The sequence below is a fragment of the Lissotriton vulgaris genome, chromosome 5 (assembly GCF_964263255.1).
Source record: "Lissotriton vulgaris chromosome 5, aLisVul1.2, whole genome shotgun sequence".
Classification (NCBI taxonomy): domain Eukaryota; kingdom Metazoa; phylum Chordata; class Amphibia; order Caudata; family Salamandridae; genus Lissotriton; species Lissotriton vulgaris.
Window position 1 is genome coordinate 60492744 of NC_141693.1, and position 23974 is coordinate 60516717.

Below are 23974 nucleotides of genomic sequence, written 5' to 3' on the forward strand. Positions count from 1 at the left end.
CATGCGCTAGGTCAGTGTGGGTGCATGTGCTGGGTAAGTGTAGGTGCATGTGCTAGGTCAGTGTAGAAGCATGTGTTAGGTCACTGTTGGAGCTAGAACTCTGGAACACAGAATGAGTTCTGCAGTACATGCCAAATTCTGAGGTGCAATTCCATGCCATCCCATATTATACTATGATCCCACCCCATATCACATCACACCATCCCATCATAACGTTCCATACCATACCGCCATAACATACCATTCCATAAAACTCCAATCCACACCATCCAATCGCATCTAATCCCTTCCTACCCCATACCATACCACCATAACATTCCATGCCATACCGTTCCATAGCACACCACACCAATCCACACCACACCATCCCACCACACCATATTACACCATGATACCAACCCATAGCACACCACACCATCCCATCCAATCATAACGTTCCAAACCATACAATACCATACCATACACAATCTCATCCCTTCCTATCCCATACCATACGAACATAACATTCCATACCATACCACACAAAACCATACCATACCACATAATTTTCATGAACCATAACATACAGAGTTAATCGTCACAATGATATTTACCTTTAAAACTCTTCACCACCATCTCTGGGCACTGAATCTTCACTTTATTACACCTGTAATAAATAACACACACATCATCCTTGTATTAAAGAGCAATGACAGCTACAGGAACAGAGGATGAATATCACATAAGACCTGTATTTGAAATAAGATTCAGTATTAAGAGCAGCGCCTGCGGACTAGAGGTCAGTGTGAGTTACGGTTCATACACAACAGACAAAGCTCGAACGATATCCAAAAGTACCTTTAACATCTTATGACAGGATGTGGGTGTTCTATGGCAGATAGCTCAGTGAGACCAGTGTGCTTCATGTGAGTCCACGGAGAGGCTCAGATTGGGTCGTCTATGAGCGGTGGTCAGCTCAGTGAGAGGGGGGCTGACTAACACGTTACATCTGCTTCTGGTGGAGTCTTGTGTATATAAAGTACGCACAGCCGGAGATTGGCCCCAATAATGCACATGGCTGGAGGGGTTACGTGTGCTCCTAAAACACTACAAATTCAGATGCCACATTAGTTAGGAACATATAGCCAATCAGGTAATGAACAAGTGGTCCGTGACTGCTTTAGAGAAGAGTAATTTATGATTTATCATGTGTGTGTTGCTTAATTAAGTCAAACACTGGTAAGACATACCAAAAATGAACACAACAACATACCCTGCTATCTAAGATAGCATTTTTCAAAACGTACAGTCAATGTAAAACACGAAAGGGTCAAAGAATTGTTTAAGTCCAGTATATTTAATTTTATATACTTGAAACTGATCAAAAGTTAATTTAGACAAAAGGAAGGTACAAAGGTTGCTCAAGGGATGGGAGAAGAATGGGTGTGCTCGTGATGGGTAGGAAAAGGTGAATAGTCACTAATATTCAGAGTTTATACATTTCTACTGCTAGGCAATGGACTGGTAAAGAGACTAGTAAAGAAAGGCCTGTCCCAAACAGATTATTTATAAAAATGTTTACAGTTTTTTGTAAATGCATAAATGCAACATCAAGCGAAGGGGATGGGATGAGATTCAGGCCGTCGATGGGTTGGGTGCGTCGACGTTTCGACTCGGCTTGTGCATAGAGGATGACTTATACCTCCGCTGCAAGACTTCTTCAGGACAAAAGGGGGGGCAACCTAGGGGTGAAAGATCAACTGTGCTTTAATTGGCACCTATTAACCCAATCCGGGAGAGAACTGAGTGACGGTATAGTACTGACCTAATCCTACTAAAATTAGTATTGGTTGACTGATCGTGGCTATCCCATCAGGCTCCTCAAGAAGGCACGTAAGAGGGCCTGGTTTAGCCAAAGGGAGTATCTTTTGGAACCTTAAAACAATAATTCTCAGACACAGGATCGATTAACTTGTGTACACCATGAGCAATGTTAACAAACACCCAAACCCAACAGTGTCCAGTTACCACTATGGAACATCACCCCCATTAAGGGCCATTTTAAGTGTGGGGGCTGCAAAGCCTGCCCAATGACCAAGGAGATCAAGAATTTCAAACACAATGACTACACGTACACAATGAGGGATCACACCAATTGTAACTCCTCAGGGGTCATATATGCCATCTCATGCCCCGTAGCTTTTTGTATATCGGGCAAACAACGCAGAAAGTCAAAACCCGTGTCTTACAACACTGTAGTAGAATACGGTGTGGGGTACAAGGTGCCCCACTAGTAGAACACTTTATCACCTTCGGGCACTCGGCCGAGAGCCTAAAAGGATGGGTGATCGAAAAAGTCCAAAGGAGCCCAAGGGGTGGGAATTTCTCCAACACCCTGAACTATTGTGAGTGTAAATGGATTCACACATTTGACACAGCACTTAGGGGGTTGAACGAATACGAGGAGATAGCCAGACAGGCGGCAACTTTGAGTATTGGCTAAACACCACCATCCAGAGCCTTGGTCCTTAGACCTGCACATTCTGACACGGCATATAGAGCTAGTAGGATGTATATAGGAAGGCTATATGGCTACCCAGCACCGACTTTATAGTTTGTAAATAGGCAGAATACATTAGATTCCTTATCACTCTATGTATATACACCGCTTGTAAATATGATTAGTAATATGTATGCACGCCATGTATATACACCGCTTGTGAATATGAATTGTAATATATGTATGCACCTCCCATCCATGGCATCATGTATATACACCTAATTGTTGTCGCTCCGTACCTTCACATGTGACCTTTATACATGCATAAATATGTATCCCCATGGTTTGTTGAACTACTATGTTTTCTTCTCTTGCATATAAACCCCTTAAGCTTCTCCTATGTTATATGTACAGCTCCCTACGCAAATCGGTATCCACACATGAATAATTACCCCGATTGCGAATACCACATTAGTGTTCTCCCACACTGCGTACTCCCATTATGTATTAGTACACTGCATATAATGGCACCCTATCGCTCTCACTGCACTGTAGGGACTTAGTGCACATACGTGTTATATAATTCCTACACATATCTCAGATTAGGCCTGCTTGGATGCACATGTTATTCTCCAATTGAGATTGGAACCCAGTTTCTTGTTGGTACCTTCTCATTCAAGAGTGATCACTGTATATAATTGCACCTTTTAAAATTGCCGGCATGGCTTTAAGGATATTACAGTATTGCACTCTCTGGTATCCACCCTGGTGGGCCTTTGAACTTGATCTCATGGGCTCCGTGGTTTACGAGCTCTGAGCTCCTTGAATGCCGCGCGAGGGCTGAACGTGCGACATGCATGTTTCCCCGGCTCACACTGCTTTCGGCACATAAACGCAAGCCTTCTGCCAGTTCGTTCCTGCTTCTGAACTTGGCAGAAGGGATTCTACGAGGCGTGCGACGCCCAGCTTTTCATTTAAGGTAAATTTCTGAAACCACTGCCAAAACGACAAGCTTTACTTTGGCAGCTTTTAACCCTTATTTAACTTAGTTCCATCTCCTTAACTTGCAGGTCTTGACAGATTAATTCAAATGTCTGATGACCTTGTTCTAATTAATTGACGGTTTTAAATACCGGTGAGGACTTCGCAAGGTGGGCTCTCATGAGTGGATTTCAGCTCCCTACTAACGGGGGAGTGCAGAATCAGAGTCACCTCATACCTTGCGTCACATTGCAGAATTGTGTGCATACTAAGGTTAGTATTGGTTTTCCACAGAAAGCCTGACAGAGCCATTAACTACTCAACCTCCAGTGGTTTACCTGAGATGCCTGTGTGGCACCAGGATTAGGTTAGGACTATAACGTCACTCAATTCTCTCGCGGATTGGGTAATAGGCGCCAATTAACACACAGTTGATCTTTCACCCCTAGGTTGTCCCCTGCCCCCCTTTCGTCCTGAAGAAGACTCACAGCAGAGGTATAAGTCACCCTCTATGCACAAGCCGAGTCGAAACGTCGACGCACCCCACCCATCAACGGCCTGTATCTCATCCCATCCCCTTCGCTTGATGTTGCATTTATGCATTTGCAAAAAACAGTAAAAAATGTTATAAATAATCGGTTTGGGACAGGCCTTTCTGTACTGGTCTCTTTACCAGTCCATTGCCTAAGCATTACAAATGTATAAACTCTGAATATTAGTGACTATTCACTTTTCCCTACCCATCACAAGCACACCCATTAGTCTCCCGTCCCTTGAGCAATCTTTGTACCTTCCTTTTGTATAAATTACCTTTTGATCTGTTTCAAGTATATGAAATTAAATATACTGGACTTGAGCAATTCTTTGGCGCTTTTGTGTTTTACATTGACTGTACGTTTTGAAAAATGCTATCTTAGATAGCAGGGTACGTTGTTGTGTTCATTGTTGGTATGTCTTACCAGTGTTTGGCGTAAGCAACACACCCATGATAAGCTATAAATGACTCTTCTCTAAAGCAGTCAAGGACCACTTGTTCATTACCTCATTGTACCCAGATCTTCTGGCAATTATTGGGTCACCCCATTATTTTGTAATGGGCTTATAGCCAATCAGAACACAGCAATCGGGCGCTCCCCATGCCAGACATCTGGCCACGTTACCCACTGGCCGCATTGTGTCCATGCAAGGTCGAGGCCCATCTGGATTATACATTTAAAATAATTTCAGTCCAGAGGCAGCAACTTAAATTCCTCGCCATACAAGGATCGCCAGAAACATTTTACTGCTAATAATGAACTTTATATAAGACTGCTGCAGAGTTATTGAAATTTGACCCTGTGCCTGTAACTGTTCTCCCGGCCGCTATGTTTAATCAAACTAACGGTTCCTGTTTTGCCAAATTCCTCTGGTCTCTTGTTTTTCACAGATCTTTCATGTTCTAGCAACACCATTATAGAGATGCTCTCCTTTAAAGGTGGGAAAATCTGCCCCTCGGTATCTGTGGGAGGGTGAACATCATTAAGATGCTGGTTCTTCCTAAGGTGATTGTCTTGTTTAACACTAAACCACTTCCTTTCCCCAAAACGCTTTTGCAGAAATCATAGGAAGGGACAGAAGCTTTATATGGGCATCCAGGGGAGCCAGGATCTCATGAAAGAAGCAAGGAGGAGACTGAAGCAAGGAAGGGACAGAAGCTTTATATGAGCGTCCAGGAGAGCCAGGATCTCATGAATGAAGCAAGGAGGAGACTGAAGCAAGGAAGGGACAGAAGCTTTATATGAGCGTCCAGGAGAGCCAGGATCTCATGAATGAAGCAAGGAGGAGACTGAAGCAAGGAAGGGACAGAAGCTTTATATGAGCGTCCAGGAGAGCCAGGATCCAATTAAAGAAGCCCCGGAGGAGACTGAAGCCAGGAAGGGACAGAAGCTTTATATGAGCATCCAGGGGAGCCAGGATCTCATGAATGAAGCTCTGGAGGAGACTGTTATGCTTTCCAGTTCAAGAATTCCCGGCTCTTGGCTGGAGAGCTGGATCATTCTTACATGAGCCAATTGTATGAAGTTATGTTGAAGCATTTAGGCCTCAATATGTTTTTTGTTTAAGTTTGGGGACCCAAAGTTTTTAGGCAAGTTACGTTGAAGGTGCTCTTAACGGCACAGAGGGCGTGGGTCTTCTTTAGGAAAATTCTCGGGATAGACTACAAAGCGGAACCGGCACCAATTCAATTTGGGGCTCTCCTGGAACCCCCAAGTAGCTTAAAGATGAACTTAGTTATCTTCCCCAGCATGGCAACCTTTCCACCTGGGGAGACTTCAGGGAGGGTGATGCCCTCATCACATAACAAGAGATATCCGACAAATTGGGGGGCGGGGGCGCTTTCCAAGTTTAATTACCTGCAGCTATGTTTTTGTCGGTCATCCAAAAGTTGTCGGAGGTGAGCTGTTCGGTGCAGGATATTTTCGAGCGGGTGAGAGCGAAGCAACAACCTAAGAAAGAGGTTTTCCAGGGGTTTTGGATATTTATTTCTACAGCAGATGAGAAAATGGGAGTTCCGTACCTGCACTGGGAAAAGGATCTTCCAGAGCTGGCTACAGAGCAATTATGGCGAGTATCTTTAAATCTGTCATACACTCTGGTCAAACCAGCACCACTTAAAAATAATCATTTGTTGACTCTCCATAGAGCTTATTGGTCACCAGCGAAGTTAGCTAAGAAAGACCATGTTGGAACCATCAAAATCTAAGAAGTACAGTGACACAGAAGCGGACAATATACGAATGGCATGTTTGTGGATTGCCGTTATTGGCCTTCTTCCGGGGAAATGTAACTCCGGTGTTTCAAGAATTTATTGGCTGAAAAACTTAAGGTACGCCCCTGCCTTATCCTATTTGAAATGGACTTGTGCCTTTACTGGGACGTGTTAAACTTGGATATTTATAAATGCATGTATATTTTTTAGGTCGAGCGTCAGCGATGGACCTATTGTCAGCGGTTTTGGGGGAATCTGAGACAGCGTTCGGGCACGCGCCTCTGCTGTCTCAGATTCCTCCTCGAGGGCGCGCACGGCGCCGTGCACATCCCTTGCCTGCCATTCACATGCTCTCTCAATCACACACAGGCAAAGTCACGCATGCGCAGACACATTCCCACGCGCACACACTCACCCCCCTCCCCCCAGGCATACACACACACACAGGCAGGCACGCACGCACACACACACACGCACGCACCCCCCTCCCCCACCACTCACGGGGCTCACGCGCACACACACAGACACACATATCCCCCCCTCCATTCACCGTGCTCTTTTGTCGCGTCGCCTCGCTGCGCTCCTTTTCTCTGGCGCATCTCCACACGCGGGGCACTTCTCTGGATCTTCACGCTACCGTGGGGATCTCCCTCCATGATGGGAGCCCCGCATCAACGAGCAACACCGGCCTCTTCCGGACGCGTCACAGGCCCCGCCCATGTCACAGGCAAGGATGCCTGACTTCCTGGTTACTACTCATTCTAACCCGTATTCGTGGTCTTAATTTCTCCCTTCCACAAGGGACTGTCCCAAAACGCTGTTATGTCCTGGTTAAAGTGAATTCCCACTTCAGACGCCTGACGCCATATATAGAGCCGCTTCTTTTGCTCCAGTGCAGCCGTCCTGTGGAGCCCTCGAGTTACTTATTTCGGAATCAGGCTGGTATTTTCTCCCTCCTCCCCCTTGTTAATAACTGGGGATCTGAAGCCAGACAATGGTTTGAGCCGTTCACCTTTCACAGGGCCGTTATTATAGTTATCAGCCTCGACGGCCGTGTCATAAAAGTTAAGCGGTGCAGATACAGTGTGTTATTTAACCTGACGGAAGCCGCAGGCTGCCACAAAGAAGCTGGTAATTATTGCTACGAGTTTCCCTCTTCTGCCTCGTGACATCGCTGGGGATGTAGACAAGGTCCCTTGTTCATCTTAATGCCTGGCGAAGGGCTTGGCTTTTGTGCTGGGTGGTGCTTACAGCGGGTATGGGTACACTTTTTCTTGCTTCAGGGCGCTAGTGCCGCACGGAGACGTGTGCACGAGCGGTGAAATCTCTTGGAGTTCAGACTTAGGCCATAACATCGACCTGCAAAATACAGTCATGGAAGCTTCATGGCGCCTTCCTATCGGCAGAGAACTTCAACCAGCCCGATTTGACGCCTTCTTCATAGACTGCCCATGACAAAGCCAGTAGTTTTGTTTTGGTGACCGTGTAACATTTTTACAAAACACTTTAACACACAGCAGAGTTGATGCATGGGCACCTGTACTATTTCACGCCTGCTGCTCTGGTGCTGCTTGCTCTCCTTGCTGCTGTATATATTTGTATGTCTCTAGTTGCTGCATCTCTGTAGCCATTGCTGGCTTTTTGACAGATAGCACCGTGCATTCTGGGACTTGTAGTTTCTCTTCCCCTTCATAAACAGGGAGCATTAAACCACAGTGGGTAGCAATCAGTCGGTTTACAATCCAAGACTGCCCAGAGACATGCCGTACAGCTTGGAGCCTGTTTCCTCCAGAATTTTAAAAGTGGCTCGAGAATGCAGAAACAATTGGACGAACGCAATGAGGTGCAGGGAGCATCTTCGTGGTAGGGAATTTTTTTTTCATGAGCAAGAGAAAGTGACTTAATTCATTTATGGCGAAAAAATAAATTTTCATTCCATAAAAAAAAAGTTCTTTAAATGGACAGGTACTGTCCGGCACTTAGTACCCGCACTTCTTTACATTGAAACGGAGAGTACCTGCACTTCTCAGCATTGCTGAAGTACATGTAATGGGAGAGTACTGGCACGTCCCACCAGCAAGCAGGCACTCTGCGGCGTGAGTACCTACACTTCTATATTTCAATTTAAAGTACTGTTCCGAAAGGTTTTTGTGGCGCAAAGCTACGACACTTAGCAGTAAAATATCACTTACTGCTGGACTGTGGCACGGGTGGGAATGGGACGAAGGTGAAGGTGCGATGATGACAAAAGAAAGCAGTAGTAGTATAAATGTTTATTCGGTTAAAATATAACCATAAAAGATGCAAATAAATCATAAAAACATAAAAGCATAGTATAAAACAGATTCCAATAAAACTCCCCAGAGCACATATTATAAAATCCGACCCATGCTTGGAACATTATAAACTTGATTACAATTCTAGGTCAAACATAAGAGGAGGCATTGATCGTTTCAAATAATACAGAGGGGCCTCTACTAACTGCACCGGCTCTAACTGAATAAACCTAAGATCACACCTTTATTTTGCATCCTTCAAACCAAACCCCAGATAAGATTAAGTCCATGCCTCCTGAAGCTTAATTACACAGCTAAAAAAAATGGCTACTCATACACAGGTGTGAACATTCCTAAGCATAAAAAGATGCAACATAGCAGGCCTCACCTGTGTGAATTTTAGATCTTTACGAATTGTCTTCTAGGCCAGGTAAAGTGTGGACGAAATAATACAAAGTGAGCAAAAGTCTGGCCTGATGAGATATCACACTCACAGGGGCCAAAAGTACCCCGGGCAAACGAATCCTAAGGAAAGCTGACAAGTCGACCAAGAGATTTAACCTAAACCTAGTCATTAATTGACGATGATAAGCATTAGTCACCCACATGAGATATGGTTCTGTTATGAGTAATGATTTTTGTTTTTTAAAAACAAAAATCATGGGTGGCAGATTTCTGTAACTCGATACTTTCTCTTGTGGCTGTAGCGCGGGTGGTAAAGGTGTGTTTAACACACTCGTAGACTGCTGTAGTGAGCTTTTCAGGGCTAAGATATAAATCTGGGCAACCTAGGCTGACAAATTCTGATTTTATTTTACCAAGCCAAGCAAAACCTCTTACATTATCCAGGGAAAGACAATCCCTAATAAACACTCTGCGAAGGGTTAGCTTGCTTTTATACCACACCGAAATCCACTGTAGCAAAGGTCTTAATGAGATGGTATCAGAGTTGAATTTAAGATCCAGTTCATGAACCACAAATGTTGAGGTACTTTGTGAGACCGCCAGTAAGCATCTGTAAAATCTATTCTCCTCAACCTGAATCCTTGTACCCCCAAATATCACTGCCTAAAGTTGTAACAGATACACATTTGGCCCTTTAGGCCTGAGGGAGGGACTTAATTGGTTTCCTGCCCAGCCTTGCTGCAAAATCTTTTAGATGTGAGAAGGGGACCCCTTGTGTTCCTATCATCAAATACAACACCAAGATAGTTTAAGGTGTGTACTTGTACAATATTAAGTTTGTTGCACAAAAGGGCTTTGCGTTTAGTGGGCTTAGCACTAACAACCAGTACATACGATTTATTTATTTTGAAAGTTTTATATAGCGCGAACAAGACCCTTGCGGGTATCAGAGCGTTTTACAAGGTAAGTGTCTTAGCTACATAGGTACAAGGTAAATAACATAAAGTTCAATGCTAGTCAAAGATAGTGTAAACACCCTATCGTAGATACATAGGTATATGGTGCAAAACAAAACGTTCCATGAAGAACTTTTCTCTAGGCTCCAGATATTTCAAAATACTGCTGCAAGAATGGCTCTGAATAAGCCCAGACGTACCCCGTCCCGTCCCCTGCTACAGTCCCTGCACTGGCTGCCCATTAGGAAGAGAGCAATCTTAAAACTTCTTATCTTGGTGTTTACATTTTGCATTACAAATGCTATAGGTGTCCCATTTGGGAAAGTTATAACTATTGGCATTGTAAATGACAAAGCTATTAATTTCGCTATTTTCAAAACCAACACATAAATAAAAAATGTGTCATTTACAATACCAATAGCTCAAACTTTCCTAATGCGAGACCTATTGCATTGCAAATGCTTGTTCTGATATTTCTAGCAAGAAAGGAAATCTGTAAGAAATGGATTACTCCCGACCCGCCAAAGGTATCAGAAAGGCCAAGATCTGTAAGAGATGTCAGTAGACTGGACTTGGACTGCAAGTTGGCCTTAGAAGAGAAAAGATGGCGTCCCTTTGTGATATGGCAAAGTAAATCGTAACATCCTATGATTATACTTCTATCTTGCTGAGAAATGGGCAGTTCTCCTTCCTACAAAAGGGCAAAACTATAAGAAATATTCAGCATGCATGTACGCTGGACGCTCCGGGTGGAGGCATCTTGGCTCACAGCTCACTTAGCTGGATGGTGATTTAAGGACAAGAATCTGTAAACCATTCCTCTACTACCTTGGAAGGATTAGCACACACCCTCTGTTACTGCAAACTCCATCATCGCTGATCTAGAACTGTAGAGCACAAACCCCTCTAAAAATATATCCTCAAGTTTACTAGATGGCTCAGTGAGGGAAGTGCTCACTGCTGGCATCTGTCTGACCTGTAAGACATATCTGTGAAATCCAGCAAGGCAAACTCACCCTTTCATCCTTCTCAGGTTGTTACGCTGCACACAGTGGGTAATGGACATTTTGTTATCAGCAATGATGAATGCTCAAAAGCTGCAGTACTTTGGGAGATCTCTGCCCAGAGATCTCTGCCCACAGTTCTCTGCCCACATACCCTCACTACAGAGGGAGACAGGCACATAATCCCTGCAAGTGTAACCACCATAATCACTGCTCTAGAACCTTGGTGGGGTTAGCACGCTATACCTGCAACTTTAAACCCCTTCATCGCTGCTCTAGAACCTTGGATCAACAAACACACAATCCCGGCCGCTGTAAACCCCCGTCTTCCCTGTTCTAGAACTTTTAATGGGATTAGCGCAGCATACTACCTCTGGAGAGAGGCGAGTTCATGTCACTATATGCTGCAACCTCGAGGCACTGTCTCTTCTTAGGATTCTTCCTTCATCTTTGGCTGAACTTGTCTGTGGCATCCATAGGATCTATCTGTGATTTATCCTATGGGGGATCCATAGGGTCGGCATGGGCATTCATTTTATTATTGATATATAATATTACCATCTTGACTCCTTCTTTGTGTACAGTTGTGTAGAACGAGATGTCTTAAATAAGAACCCACTGTGCTCTGGAAGCCCCACGTGCACGAGGATGTGCATCCAAATCCCTTTATTCAATCCCAGTCTGGGGTTATTTACACCTACAAGGCATCCATCAGATTACCTTTAATGGGTCAAATGTGGGGTGCAATGAATGCTGCAGTCAGAGCCCCCCAGCTCCCACTGATTCTCCCTTAAAAACATACTGTCATTGGTTTACACCCTTCCAGACACTGAGCAAAGGATGTAAGGGGGAAGGGCCTTCCTGATAGGATGGCTGGGGAGAAGCTGGACCCCACCCTAATTACACTTCTAAAGATTCACACAAGGAAACAGACATCAGGCCTGGTCTTGCCTTTGTCACCCTGGACAGTTTAGAGACAAGACCAGGGGATGGGGAAGAACTGACCAGAACCAGTTTTGGGGTTGGTTGGGGAATTTCCCCACATAAAGCTGACACCAGTATGAAATGAGGACCTTAAGAACATTCCATCAGAACACTCCTGGACATGTGGAAGATTCAGAAGAAGGACTGCCCTCCTGCTGAAAGGACTGCCCTGCTGCTGGAAGGACTGCCCCGCTGCTGGAAGGACTGGCCTGCTGCTGGAAGGACTGCCCTGCTGCGGGAAGGACTGCCCTGCTGCTGCAAGGACTGCCCTGCTGCTGCAAGGACTGCCCTGCTGCTGCAAGGACTGCCCTGCTGCTGGAAGGACTGCCCTGCTGCTGCAAGGACTGCCCTGCTGCTGGAAGGACTGCCCTGCTGCTGGAAGGACTGCCCTGCTGCTGGAAGGACTGCCCTGCTGCTGGAAGGACTGCCCTGCTGCTGGAAGGACTGCCCTGCTGCTGGAAGGACCGCCCTGCTGCTGGAAGGACCGCCCTGCTGCTGGAAGGACCGCCCTGCTGCTGGAGGGACTGCCCTGCTGCTGGAAGGACTGCCCCGCTGCTGAAAGGACTGCCCTGCTGCTGGAAGGACTGCCCTGCTGCTGGAAGGACTGCCCTGCTGCTGGAAGGACTGCCCTGCTGCTGGAAGGACTGCCCCGCTGCTGAAAGGACTACCCCGCTGCTGGAAGGACCGCCCCGCTGCTGCAAGGACTGCCCTGCTGCTGGAAGGACCGCCCTGCTGCTGGAAGGACCGCCCTGCTGCTGGAGGGACTGCCCTGCTGCTGGAAGGACTGCATTGCTGTCTGAAGAGGAAGGGTTGGACCTGCTTGCCTAGGTCACAGGCTACCCAGAGTGACTCTAAGGGTTAGTCGACTGATCTCCTGTGTGAGCGACATTGACACCACAAGCTTCCAGAGACCTCCCTGCAATTGCCCCGCTGACCAGTACCAACTTGACCTGCCTGGACCTGCCCGAGCCTCCTGCTGGCCTGTAGGCATTATAGACTGTGCACTCTTGAGATACAACGCAGGGATCCTGATATGGTTTAGCCTTACAGAGCGTTGACTCTTGTAATATGACGCCAAGCTGATGACATGATGTATCCTTACAAAGTATAGTGTCCTGTAATATGACACCTGGCTCCTGACATGGTGTAACTTTACAGAGTGTACACCCCTGTAATACGATGCATAGATGCTTACATGGTACAGGCGTACACAGTGTAGACCCTTGTAATAGGATGCCTTGGTTTCTGACAAGTTACAGGCTCACAGATTGTAGACTCCTGTACTACAACGCCTGGACCATGACATGGTATAGGCGTACGGAGTGTAGGCCCCTGTAATACGATCCAGATTCCTGACATGGCACAGGCTGTAGACTCTTGTAATATGTCGCCTGGCTCCTGACATGGTATAGGTGTACAGAGTGTAGACTCTTTTTTTTATCACATCTTTTTATTGAATATAAGACGACAGGAAAATCCAATCAATATCATCAGGCTTTGTAGAGATACATAATAGAGACAGGATCCCCCGCTTCACACAAGTTGGAACTCGACGTTATCATAAGTCTACATCACTACATACATTTGTGACTACATTCCCGCCCATGGCCATTAAAGAGGATCTCATTCCTGAAGCAGAGCAGAAGTTCATTCCAGTGACCCCCAACTCTTTTCCCACTTACGGGGGCAACCGCGACCCCCATAGATCACCTTCTCCGCCACCATCATCAGTCCATATCACGCCTCCAATCCTTGAGCTGTGGTGGGGATTCTGCTCCCCACAATCTTGCTATCTTCCTTTTGGGGACCATGAGGCCTAAAGTGACTCATATTTGCTCCATGCGGCCCAGATCCGTGGCCTCCCACACATTCAGGCCGAGAGAGAAAGGGTTGTGAGCGTTGTGAGAAGGTGGCCTGATATGCAGTGCTCACTATTCTAGTGAACACTATGTATCAGTCCAGCAACCCTTATTGATGATTGGTTGTAAGTCAACCTTATAGACCAGCTATCCTAGTAGCGTGGATACGAGCAGTCTAAGGCTAAAGACTCGAGAGGGCGTGTTAAGCCAGCTGTTATACCACATATACCCCTTGAATACCAAGTGAAAGGACACCACACAAGTGTTATGAAAATAAACAGTGTATTTATTAAAATCACAACAGCCCTGTACTCTTTATGAGGACAGGGTACTAAGCACAAAACAAAACTCTTACGAAAATACTTAAGTTAGCACAGTATATACAAATGCCCGAGGGGCACGGAAAACCATATACTCTGAAAGTGGAATGCGAAATTACTAGCAGGTAAGTACAGTACTAATAGGCTTTGGAATCGCTAGGTCTTGACTATAGAATCTTCAGATTACTTCTAGGAGGCCTAGGGGACTCGGGTGCAGAGTGGGCACTCTCACGCGTGATGCGGGACAAAGTCTATGGTAGCTAGATTTCACAGAGTTAGTGTTCTCGGGCGAACCCGACCTGGTAGGAGGAAAACGAAAGTGGATTCTGACCCTTGGATAGTGAGGCTATGCTGGGGCACCGAAATGCCGAAGTTACCTAGCCCAGGGGCTGCAGCTGCATAGGTCTCAAAAGACGTCGGGAATCCTCGTAGACGGACCAGGAGCCTGGAAGAAAGATGCTGGCAGGCGACCAGTGAAGAGAGTTCGAAGTGATCCAAGCCTGGATCTTGAAGAGAGATGACACCTGAAAGCAGAGGGGACCAAGTTCGAGACTACTAGCCAGTAGTCAGGGGGCACCAGGAGGGCACCGGATGGTAGTCACCTCGACTAGGTGAGTGGGTGACGCTGTGCTCGCAGATCTCACGGACCAGGAGGCGTTGTCGGCGACCAGGATGGAGGAGCGAGCTGTCCCACGATGGATGAAGCTGTCGGCGTCGCTGGACCCAGGTTTGGGCAACAAAGCCTTGGCAAATTCAAGCCCACGCGGTGGACTCAAAATGGCGTCTGGAGTGGACCAGGAGGGTCCGGGGTGCTTCTCTGTTACAAGGAAGCAAGGGCCAGTCTGGAGCAACCAGACCAGCAGCAGTGATGTCGTCGGGCGTCGTGAAGAAGGCCACAAGCCAGCCGGCTAGTAGCCACACAGCGCGGTGAGCAGGCAAAAGCAGAAGGGCCCCACGCAGATCGTGAAGATGCTGGAGGGCTGAAGCTGCTCAGGGTCGGGGCTTCTCGGACCCCAAAGCACTCACCAGTGGAGCACAAGGTGGGCTTGTTGCAAAGAAGTCGTGCAGTCTTGGCGATCGTCGGTCCCTCGAGGTCTCGTCGCACTCACGGTTCTCAGCTTGGCTGTAGAGGTGAGTAGAGGTCAGAGGTGCCAGGGAAGCCGGGTCTCGTCGAGCTGGGCAGTCGGATTCCGGAGGAAGGACTTGCAGCAGACCGCAGTGTTCTTAGGATGGTGCCTGCGGATGCAGGGTGACTACTCCTTAGTCACAAGGGAGAATCTTGAAGAAGAAATCTTGAGGTCCTTTCGCAGAAAGTCGTGTCTTGATTCCAAAGATGATCTAATTTGAACAGGGGGCCCGCTCCCATCTTTATACTAAAAAAGGGGGCTGACCCGGTGACTAGGTCCTGCCTATGGGTGGGACTAGGAGGGGGGTGGTTACACCCCTCACCCATGCCGGACTTCCCCCAGGCCAGGGGCTGGTGTGCCCCTGGAACTGGTTCTGACCGGCCTATGCGTAGTGAGCACCGGGGTGCCACTCAGCAGTCACCTTCCTGTAAAGCCCTGCCTACCCAGGATACACAAAACCCTGTCTGGGACGGTGCTAGCACCGCCCTCGACAGGAAACCCTTTGTCCAGGCTCCCCTCGCTGGAAGGACTCCCAGCTGCAGGGGGTCAGACTCGTGTCTGTGGTGGCAGCATCCATTTTGTGGAGCTGAGGCTTCGTTTAACTTTAACCGGGGTTCACAGTTACATACATGTCGTGTCCCTCTAGAAGGGTGGAATGCTAACCCCGTCGCCAGAATTGGCGAGGGGTTAGTATTCCAATTCGTATGACACCTTACTCGACATGTTTTGATAAAGCAATACCAAAGTTAGCATTTAACCGCGAGGATTATAATGCACTTAAGAGTATATGGTATGCGATATCATGGAACAGCTATTAGGACTTGGTTCCGCAAGCTGCAGACAGGCTCAGCTCATGCCAGAGCACCATCTCACACGATTCCAAGCACTCTGCCTTCAGGATTGTTAAGGCCTGCCATAGGAGTGACTGATAGGAATCTGTGTGTCCATTTTAGGGTTAGATATAGGTATACTATATCTACAGCAAAGGGTGATTACACGACTTTGCCCCAGCTGTCATGCAGCCAGTTGTGTCAAATTTAGGAGGCCAGCCAGGGGTGGCATAATACATGCTTCAGCCCCTGGTAGGCCCTGGGTACACCTATGCCCTGAGTTACAGGGTCTGATAAGGTGGCCCAGTACCAATTGGTAAATGCACCTAGGGTACATGTTGTAATTTAGAGAGAGAACAGCCAGGCTGTGGGTCTGATTGGCAGGCCCACAGCCAGAGAAAGTCGTAAACCAGTGAAACAAAAGCAAATAATCTGGGTGATCATAGGATTGCAGACCCTACTCTCCTACAAGCGTCAGCTGTTCTCTTTCTTTTACAACGTTTTCTATGAAAAAATTATAATTAGTGAAATGGACTCAAATCATGTGACAAAAAAAAGAACTATTTTCACTCAAACCTACTCGTATTGTGTTACATCCAAATAAGGAATTAGCCTCCTGATGGGTATATATACGTGGCTGCCATAAAGTGTGGTGGACATGAAGGTATCAGAAGGTTTCTGGGTCGACGAGGTAATATTCATGCTGTAAATCAGGAAACGGCAAAACTGTTCCACCCCTCCATATATCTCCCTCCCTGGAGAAACCTATCAGGTCCCATTTATCAAAGCCGGGTCTTCGGCCTAATGTGCCCAGTATTCCTGAGTCCCATAGTGGTGTTGTCTGGGTGATCCTACCCTCCCAGTCCAGTGTTTTAAGAGTTGTGTGCCACAGTTGGACCGGAAGAGCTGTGGGTCCTGTGAGGATCATATAACATGGGGAGGTGTACAGTGATCGTGTGTATTCAAGTGGCCGTAACACATAACAGTCCGTATGAAACGCCGTATTGGCTGGAGGCCGATGTACCCATTGGTTAACAGTGGTGAGCTGTGCTGCCTGGTAATATCTGTGGATGTCGGGCAACGTAATACCACCGTCATACGAGTCATGTGTCTGTTTTCTGAGGGGCACCCCGTCCCACAACAAGGTCCTTAATTCAGTCTCTATAGTCCGGAAGTAGGTATCGGGGACTGAGAATGGTGCATTTTGCACAAGTAAAGAAACCGCTGCAGTGCCATCATCTTGGACAAAGCAGCTCGTCCAAGAAGGGACAAGGGCAGGGCCCTCCAGGGGCAAACGTCTCTCGTGAGATTCTGTAGGGGACCCTGGAGATTATTGTCATAGAATGAGTCGGGATCGGTGGTGACATAGATACCAAATATCGGAAGCCATCAGAAACTACCCTTGCTACACATCCCCTATCTTGTCACGAAGAGTACCCACAGAGAACAAATAGCGTCCATTTAGACCACTTAATGGTGTATCCCAAGTATCTACCGAAGGTTGTGAATATTTCCAGTATACGACTCAGGGAGACGCGGGAGCTGCTATATACAATAATATATTGTCAGCGTACAGAAAAATTATGTATTCCCACTCCTCCATCCAGTGTAGGACATGTATCAAAGGGTCAAAGAATTCACAGGTAGTCAGTGGTTCTAGAACTAGGGCAAACAAGAGAGGCGAAAGAGGGCAACCCTGTTGTGGTCTCACACCTCAAGGGGAATAATCTAGAGGTTTTCGCATTAATGACTACCCAGGCCAGGGAATTGGTGTATAATAATCGTACCCAGAAGAAGAATTTGGGGTCGAAGCTCATCCGTTCGAGCACCTCAAAAAGGTATAGCCATTCCACAGTGTCGAATGCCATACGAGCATTAAGGGACAAAATAGTTGCGTCTTCTTGTATAGAAAGGGCGAGCCCCAACATTCCGTGGAGACATCGCAGATTGAAGGTCGGGTTTCTACCTGGCGTGAAACAGGACTGGTGTGGATGCACCAATTTGGTAATAATTTGTATTCATCTATGGGCTAATAGTTTCACCAAAATTTTGATCTCAGCGTTGAGGAGGGAAATGGGTCTGCAGGAGGAGCAGTCCTCAGCTGGCCTACCCTCCTTATGAAGGACCACAATGGAAGCGAGCCTTTGGTCTCTGGAGAGCACCCCCTTTTCCCAACTCTCCAAGTACATTTAAAGTAATTGCGGTGCAATAAGAGTCATAGTAATCTTGTATAAGTATATCGAAAGCACGTTCTGATACATTGCTTTGCCTGATGCGATATTGCGAATCGCTTGGGCAATTGTGTCCTCGGTAGGATCACTTTCCATGAAGGCTCTGTCTTCAGTAGGGAGTGTAGGAAGTCGTAAATACCAGAGAAAGTCGTGGGAATGTCACATATTCGTAGCCCCGACTGGGGAGTATAGGTGCTTGTAGTAATCTGAGAAGGCATTCGCAATATCTTGGGGATCTGTAAGAAACACCCTGGTGCCCTGAGAGATCCCGGTAACCCATCGAATCGCCTTTTCCCAGACGTGGGTCCCTTGCTCACTTTGCCACTGAATTCAAACTAGCCTGACTGACGAAGGGTGTTACCCAGAAACCGGTCCCAGGATGCTTGATTCCGGTTCAGGGAAGACCTGGCTTGGCAATTCGGGCTGGACTTTTCCCATAAGGCACAGAGTCAAGACTGATTTGCATATAGCTGGGTCTGAACTGAGGTTGCGAAGCGAGCTAAAAAATTATGATGGATTCAACCCAGATCTGTGACTGGGGGTGAGTGTCTGAAACGTTTTGGCACTCCATACATCATCTCCTTGTGTGTGCTTTTTTCGCCCTAAGTTAGCAGGGTATGCCCAGACGTAGGTCCCTTGCTTAATTTGCCACTGAATTCAAGCTAGCCTGTCTGATGAAGGTGTTATCCAGAAACCGGTCCCAGGATGTTTGTTTCTGGTTCAGGGAAGACCTGGCTTGGCAATTCGGGCTGGACTGTTCCCAGGAGGCACAGGGTCAAGACAGATTTTCATATAGCTGGGTCTGAACCGCGGTGGCGAAGTGAGCTAAAGAATGATGATGGATTCAGCCCAGATCTGTGACTGGGGGTGAGTGTCTGAAATGTTTCGGCGCTCCGTCCATCACCTCCTTGTGTTTGCTCCATTTAGCAATGCCATATATATAGCCCAAATGGGGGAGCGGTCAGATATCCCCCTAGCCAAATGGTGCATCTCTCGGAATCACGAGACGTGGTGGGCCAAAGTGGGTAGGAGGGAAATACGGGAGAGTTGCCCAATGAGCCTCCGAGGGAAATGTAAAATTCTGAGTGATGGGATTGTATGTTTGCCATACATCTATCAACCCCATTGCTGTAAAGAAGTCCATCAAATGTGTGTGGGAAGTGGTCACGTGGTGTGGGGGTCGACAGTCAAGTGAATCACGCATTGTCATATTAAAGCCACCCCCAAATAGGAGTTCACCCAAGTCCAGAAGAGTGCTGCTGTGTAAGGACAGATGGTTATACACTGATAGGATATTTCTTGGTTCCCCCTCCCATATCCCAGAGAGGGCTGTGCATCTATGTAAGAGGTTGTAGGGGATTGCTTCACTGTCAACTGCAATTATTTTTTAATAGAATGCCTACTGCTCTAGAGCTTGTTGTGAAACCTGCATGTATCACCAACTTGTGACCCCTGCCGTCTAGGGCTTTGCAAGTGTTACCCATCAGATGCATCTCCTGTAGGAGGACCACCATCAGGTGAATGCCATTTAACATATTGTAGCACTACCCCGCTTGAGTCGGTCTCCCAATCCTTTCACATTCCAGGATAGGATGCAGATATCAGAGACTGCTCGCATCATCATTCCAGGGGCCTAGTGTTGTCGGTAGCCATGCGGGGCCGGGCCTCTCCGTACATAGATAAAGTGTAGTCTCTACGTTACAATATGTGTGGAGCACATCAAGAGAAATAACATTAAATTCCACACAACCCATTCCCTTCCCTCCCTTCAGCCCCAAATTTTGAAACCCTCCATCCCGCCTCCCTGCACAGCAAACTTAAAATTGCCCGCCACCAAACTCTGCAGAGTGCCCATCACCCCACCACAACAAGAAGCAAGTACAGGAACTGTGGACTACCCAACGAACTGCACCCCCGGACTCTCTCATAACTAGTACCAAAGAGCACAACTAAACCCCACAATAGTGCAACACTTTTAAATAGAATTTTCGTCTTTCATCCCATTGCATCTATATATTTCAGCCATCTTCATAGTTTCCCTGCCTCCCCACTGGCTTCAAGCTAGCCTGGCTGATGACGGCTGATTAGCCAGAAACCGGTCCCAGGATGCTTGTTTCCGGTCCAGTGAAGACATGGCTTGGCAGTTCAGGCTGGACTGTTCCCATGAGGCACAGGGTCAGACTGATTTGCATATGGGCATGTCGAACTGGGGAGGCGGAGTGAGCTAAAGAATGATGATGGATTAAACCCAGATCAGTTGACTGGGGGTGAGTGCTTGCAATGTTCAACACTCCGTCCATCATCCTTTTTGGTTTTCCCTTGTGGACTGAAGCATCCCCATCTTTTTGGAAAGAAGGGTAAGTTACATTTTGGAAGCTTTTATTTTTATTACATGCAAACCCCAACTGCCTCAGCTCTTGATATCACTGCAACACAGGTCACCACTCCTGGCTGCTGCAGATGTGTTCTCCCTGCAGTATCGCGGGCAGTGGCCGAGCAAAGCCCAGGCAAAGGGTGGGCCTGTCCATGCCCGTCAGAAACAGGAGGAGGGTGGGTCACCCCTCTTACGCCCACAGTTTCAGTTACAGTGCTCTGTGGCTTTGTCCCCCGACACCGTGCCAGGTGCTCTCGCCTCAGCCCAACCTGCACCAGACTCCCAGTTGTTACTGTCCAGCTGCACCCCTCTTGACCCTGGCAGCCTGGGCCAACTGCACTTGAACTTCCAGACTAGCTTCTTCCCCTTCCCTTTCTCCCTGCCTGCCCGACCTATCCCTTGCCCGCCGGCTCTGCTGGAAACCTCCCTTCTGCTACCTGAAGCCCTGCCGCCCCCTACACCTCGCCTCATGCGTCGCTCCTCTTCGTGCTTGCTGTCTCCCCCTATGGGCACCATTGGCACCACAGCGCACCCACATGGCAGACGCGCAGAGTGGGTATGCCGTGCATGGACCTCGCTCTGCACTAGGTCTCCACCCACAACGGACTGCCTGTGCTTCACATCAACGAACTTAGAGCCCTGGACTCCGGATGGCAGAACAACTGCTGCGCCCAGGCCTCACCCAGGACCACAGATGGCCCTTTCCCCTGCCGGAACTGCAGATTTACCCGCATCACAAGAGAAACAACTGACACCACGTTCATCAGCCACAACAAGTCACTCACACTCAACAGCAGGGCCGTGGCCAACCCCTTCAGAGACATCAACTGCCTGCTGAACAACGCACGCTCTCTTGGAAAAGACGCCACAGAAATCTGGAAAACCATCACCACCCCAGACACCGTCTTCATCACAGAGACCTGGCTGAACCCCGCATCAGCACCCAGTATTGCCACAGCCATACCAGACGGATGCAAGATCACTCAGCGAGACAAGACCAATAGAAACTGCAGCATCACAGCCATAATCCACTAAGAGACTCTCAAATGTGCAACCACAACAGACAACACCACCCCCTTAATGTAGCACCTCAACTTCCAACTCCAAACAAACAGCAAACCCACGATTGGAGAAACCCTCACCTAAAGACCCCCGGGACTCCGCCCTCCCTTCTGCAACCCCTTCTCCAACTTCATCGCTCCTATCACAATTGAGGAGAAACTATCTTCCTAGGAGACCTCAACTTTCACCTTGAAAACGTGGATGACACCAACACGGCTGACATCCCAGAAAGTATGGCCAACCTCAAACTTGAGCAATTAGTCACCAACCCCACTCACATCGCAGGAGACACGCTTGACCCTATCTTTACACCCACACTGAACAGCTCACCTGGACTGACCACCACTGCGTCCACTTCATCATCTCAGAGCCCCTCAAAACCCCCACCTCCACTGCCAGCGAAACATGTCGTAGCCGGTCCAAAGCATCAGTACAACGCTGGATCAACACCCTCAAATTTCACCTACCTACCTCCACAAGGACACTGAACAAGCAGTGGACAACTTCACTAAATGGATCACAGCAAGCGCCCTGAGGAATCCTACCAAACCCAACAAACAAACACAACACCCCCAGGAGCTGAACTAGTAAACATGTTATGGAGCTGCCCCCGAACAGGAGTGTACTGGAATACGATAACCAGGATATTACACACATGCACAGGTCGAGCACTACCTTTTGTATACCTCCTGTATCAATTCAGGAGGACGCCTGCCACCAAAGTAGTGTCGAGGTTCCTAGACTTGGGGATAATAGTAGCTAAAAGGCACCTAACTAGACGGTGGAAAGTGGAGGACCCACCACATGTACGGGCATGGCGTCACTCATTGTTCGCATGGGCCAAGTCCGAAAGCATCTACATCAAGCATGAAGAAACGTTAGAACTGCGTTGAGAACCCATAGCAGCATGTTGGGACAACCTCTTAAATGAGCTGCAAAAGATAGAGGGCAGTGACCCTGAGGATTCGCCTGGTTGCGACGTGGGCGAATAGATGTAGCGAACCATACACTAACCATACACGCTATCGGGCGTACCATGATATTCCAAGGGTGTACGCAGACCACTTAAGAATGTGAATAAGCGTGGACACTACGCAAAGGGGACATTGAGTAACACAGCAGCAAGGAAACATTACGCAAACATGCCCGAAGATGGAGAGTTTGGAGGGAATTTACTAAAGAATGAGGCCTGAACATGGCTTTAATTATATTTCAACACTGTTTAGAAGCAGAGAAGGGATGTTTTGAAGACTGGCATCGTAGTTCGGAAACTTTGAATTCGTTTTTCCACAACTCCTAATTGAAGAAACCGAAGGGGAAGTTTCCAGAATGTGCATTAGTTTTCTGTGTGTACAGGGAACTCTTCTCAGGACTTCAGGTAGGTTTTATCACCATCACTGCTGCAGCAATTCCCCCTCTGTGATGCAGATCCTTTACTCCCATTGTTCATGATGAGCTCAGCTCGTCATGAGCACACGAGCAGTGTACTGCATGACGAGCTGAGCTCGTCATGAGCATCGAAGGGGTTAAAGATACAAATAGGTTTTGTGAGGACAGCAGCTCATTTCTGTAGCAATTATTTCAAGATTCAAAGGAGTTTTCTGATGACTTACAGGGATTTAGGAAGATTTAAGAGCATTTCCTGATGATACAAGGGAGTTTTCAGAGGACTTAAGTTTTCAGAGGAATCAAAGGTATTTTCTGAGGACTTAAGAGTTTTTTTGAGGATACAAAGTGATTTTACGAGGATCTGAAAGTTTCCTAGCACTTTGTGTGAATTTAATAGTGGCATTTACACACTGCAGCAGTGAGACCTGCACCTTACACACTGAGAGGAGAATAATAAACCAGCCTTACCTGCTGAGGGTGCTTCTGACATCCTGCAAAACAGAGAAACAATCAAAGTGAAATCAGTTTCCAGAGAAGATGTTAAAGTTATGATAGTATTTGTAGGAGTGAAACACTCGATCTATGATTAGAAAACGTTGGCTGCGGTCACATGACAAAGCACATTCTGTGGCATCGCATGACCCAGCACAGAGTGTGACATTCTGAATGTCGACAAATCACATAGCAGAAACTGATATTCTGAATGGTAATGCCACAGCACGGTGTCATTCTGAATGGAGTCACAAAACCCAGCACATTCTGATATTCTGAATGGAGTCACTTGACACATTGTATGATGTTCTCAACAGGGTCACATGCGAGGGCCTCATTTAGGACTTGCCAGGAGTCGCAGCTGCGACTCCTGGATTGCCCCTTGTGACCCGTCACTGCTTGTGCGACCCCTGGCTTCAGAGGTAGTAAATTCAGTGCCAAGAAGACAGAGGCAGC

The 23974-nt window shown here is 47.4% G+C and overlaps 1 protein-coding gene across 1 annotated transcript in view; it reads right to left on the reverse strand.

The window, feature by feature from the left end:
* LOC147710158 (E3 ubiquitin-protein ligase TRIM39-like) overlaps positions 1–23974 on the reverse strand; it is a 115518-nt gene that overhangs the window by 11176 nt on the left and 80368 nt on the right. Inside the window, exons 4-5 of the mRNA XM_086920841.1 lie at positions 23495–23517; positions 594–646 (exon numbers count right to left, since the gene is read on the reverse strand). Of these exons, the coding sequence (XP_086776967.1) occupies positions 594–646; positions 23495–23517 (76 nt within the window). The remainder of the gene's footprint in view (positions 1–593; positions 647–23494; positions 23518–23974) is intronic.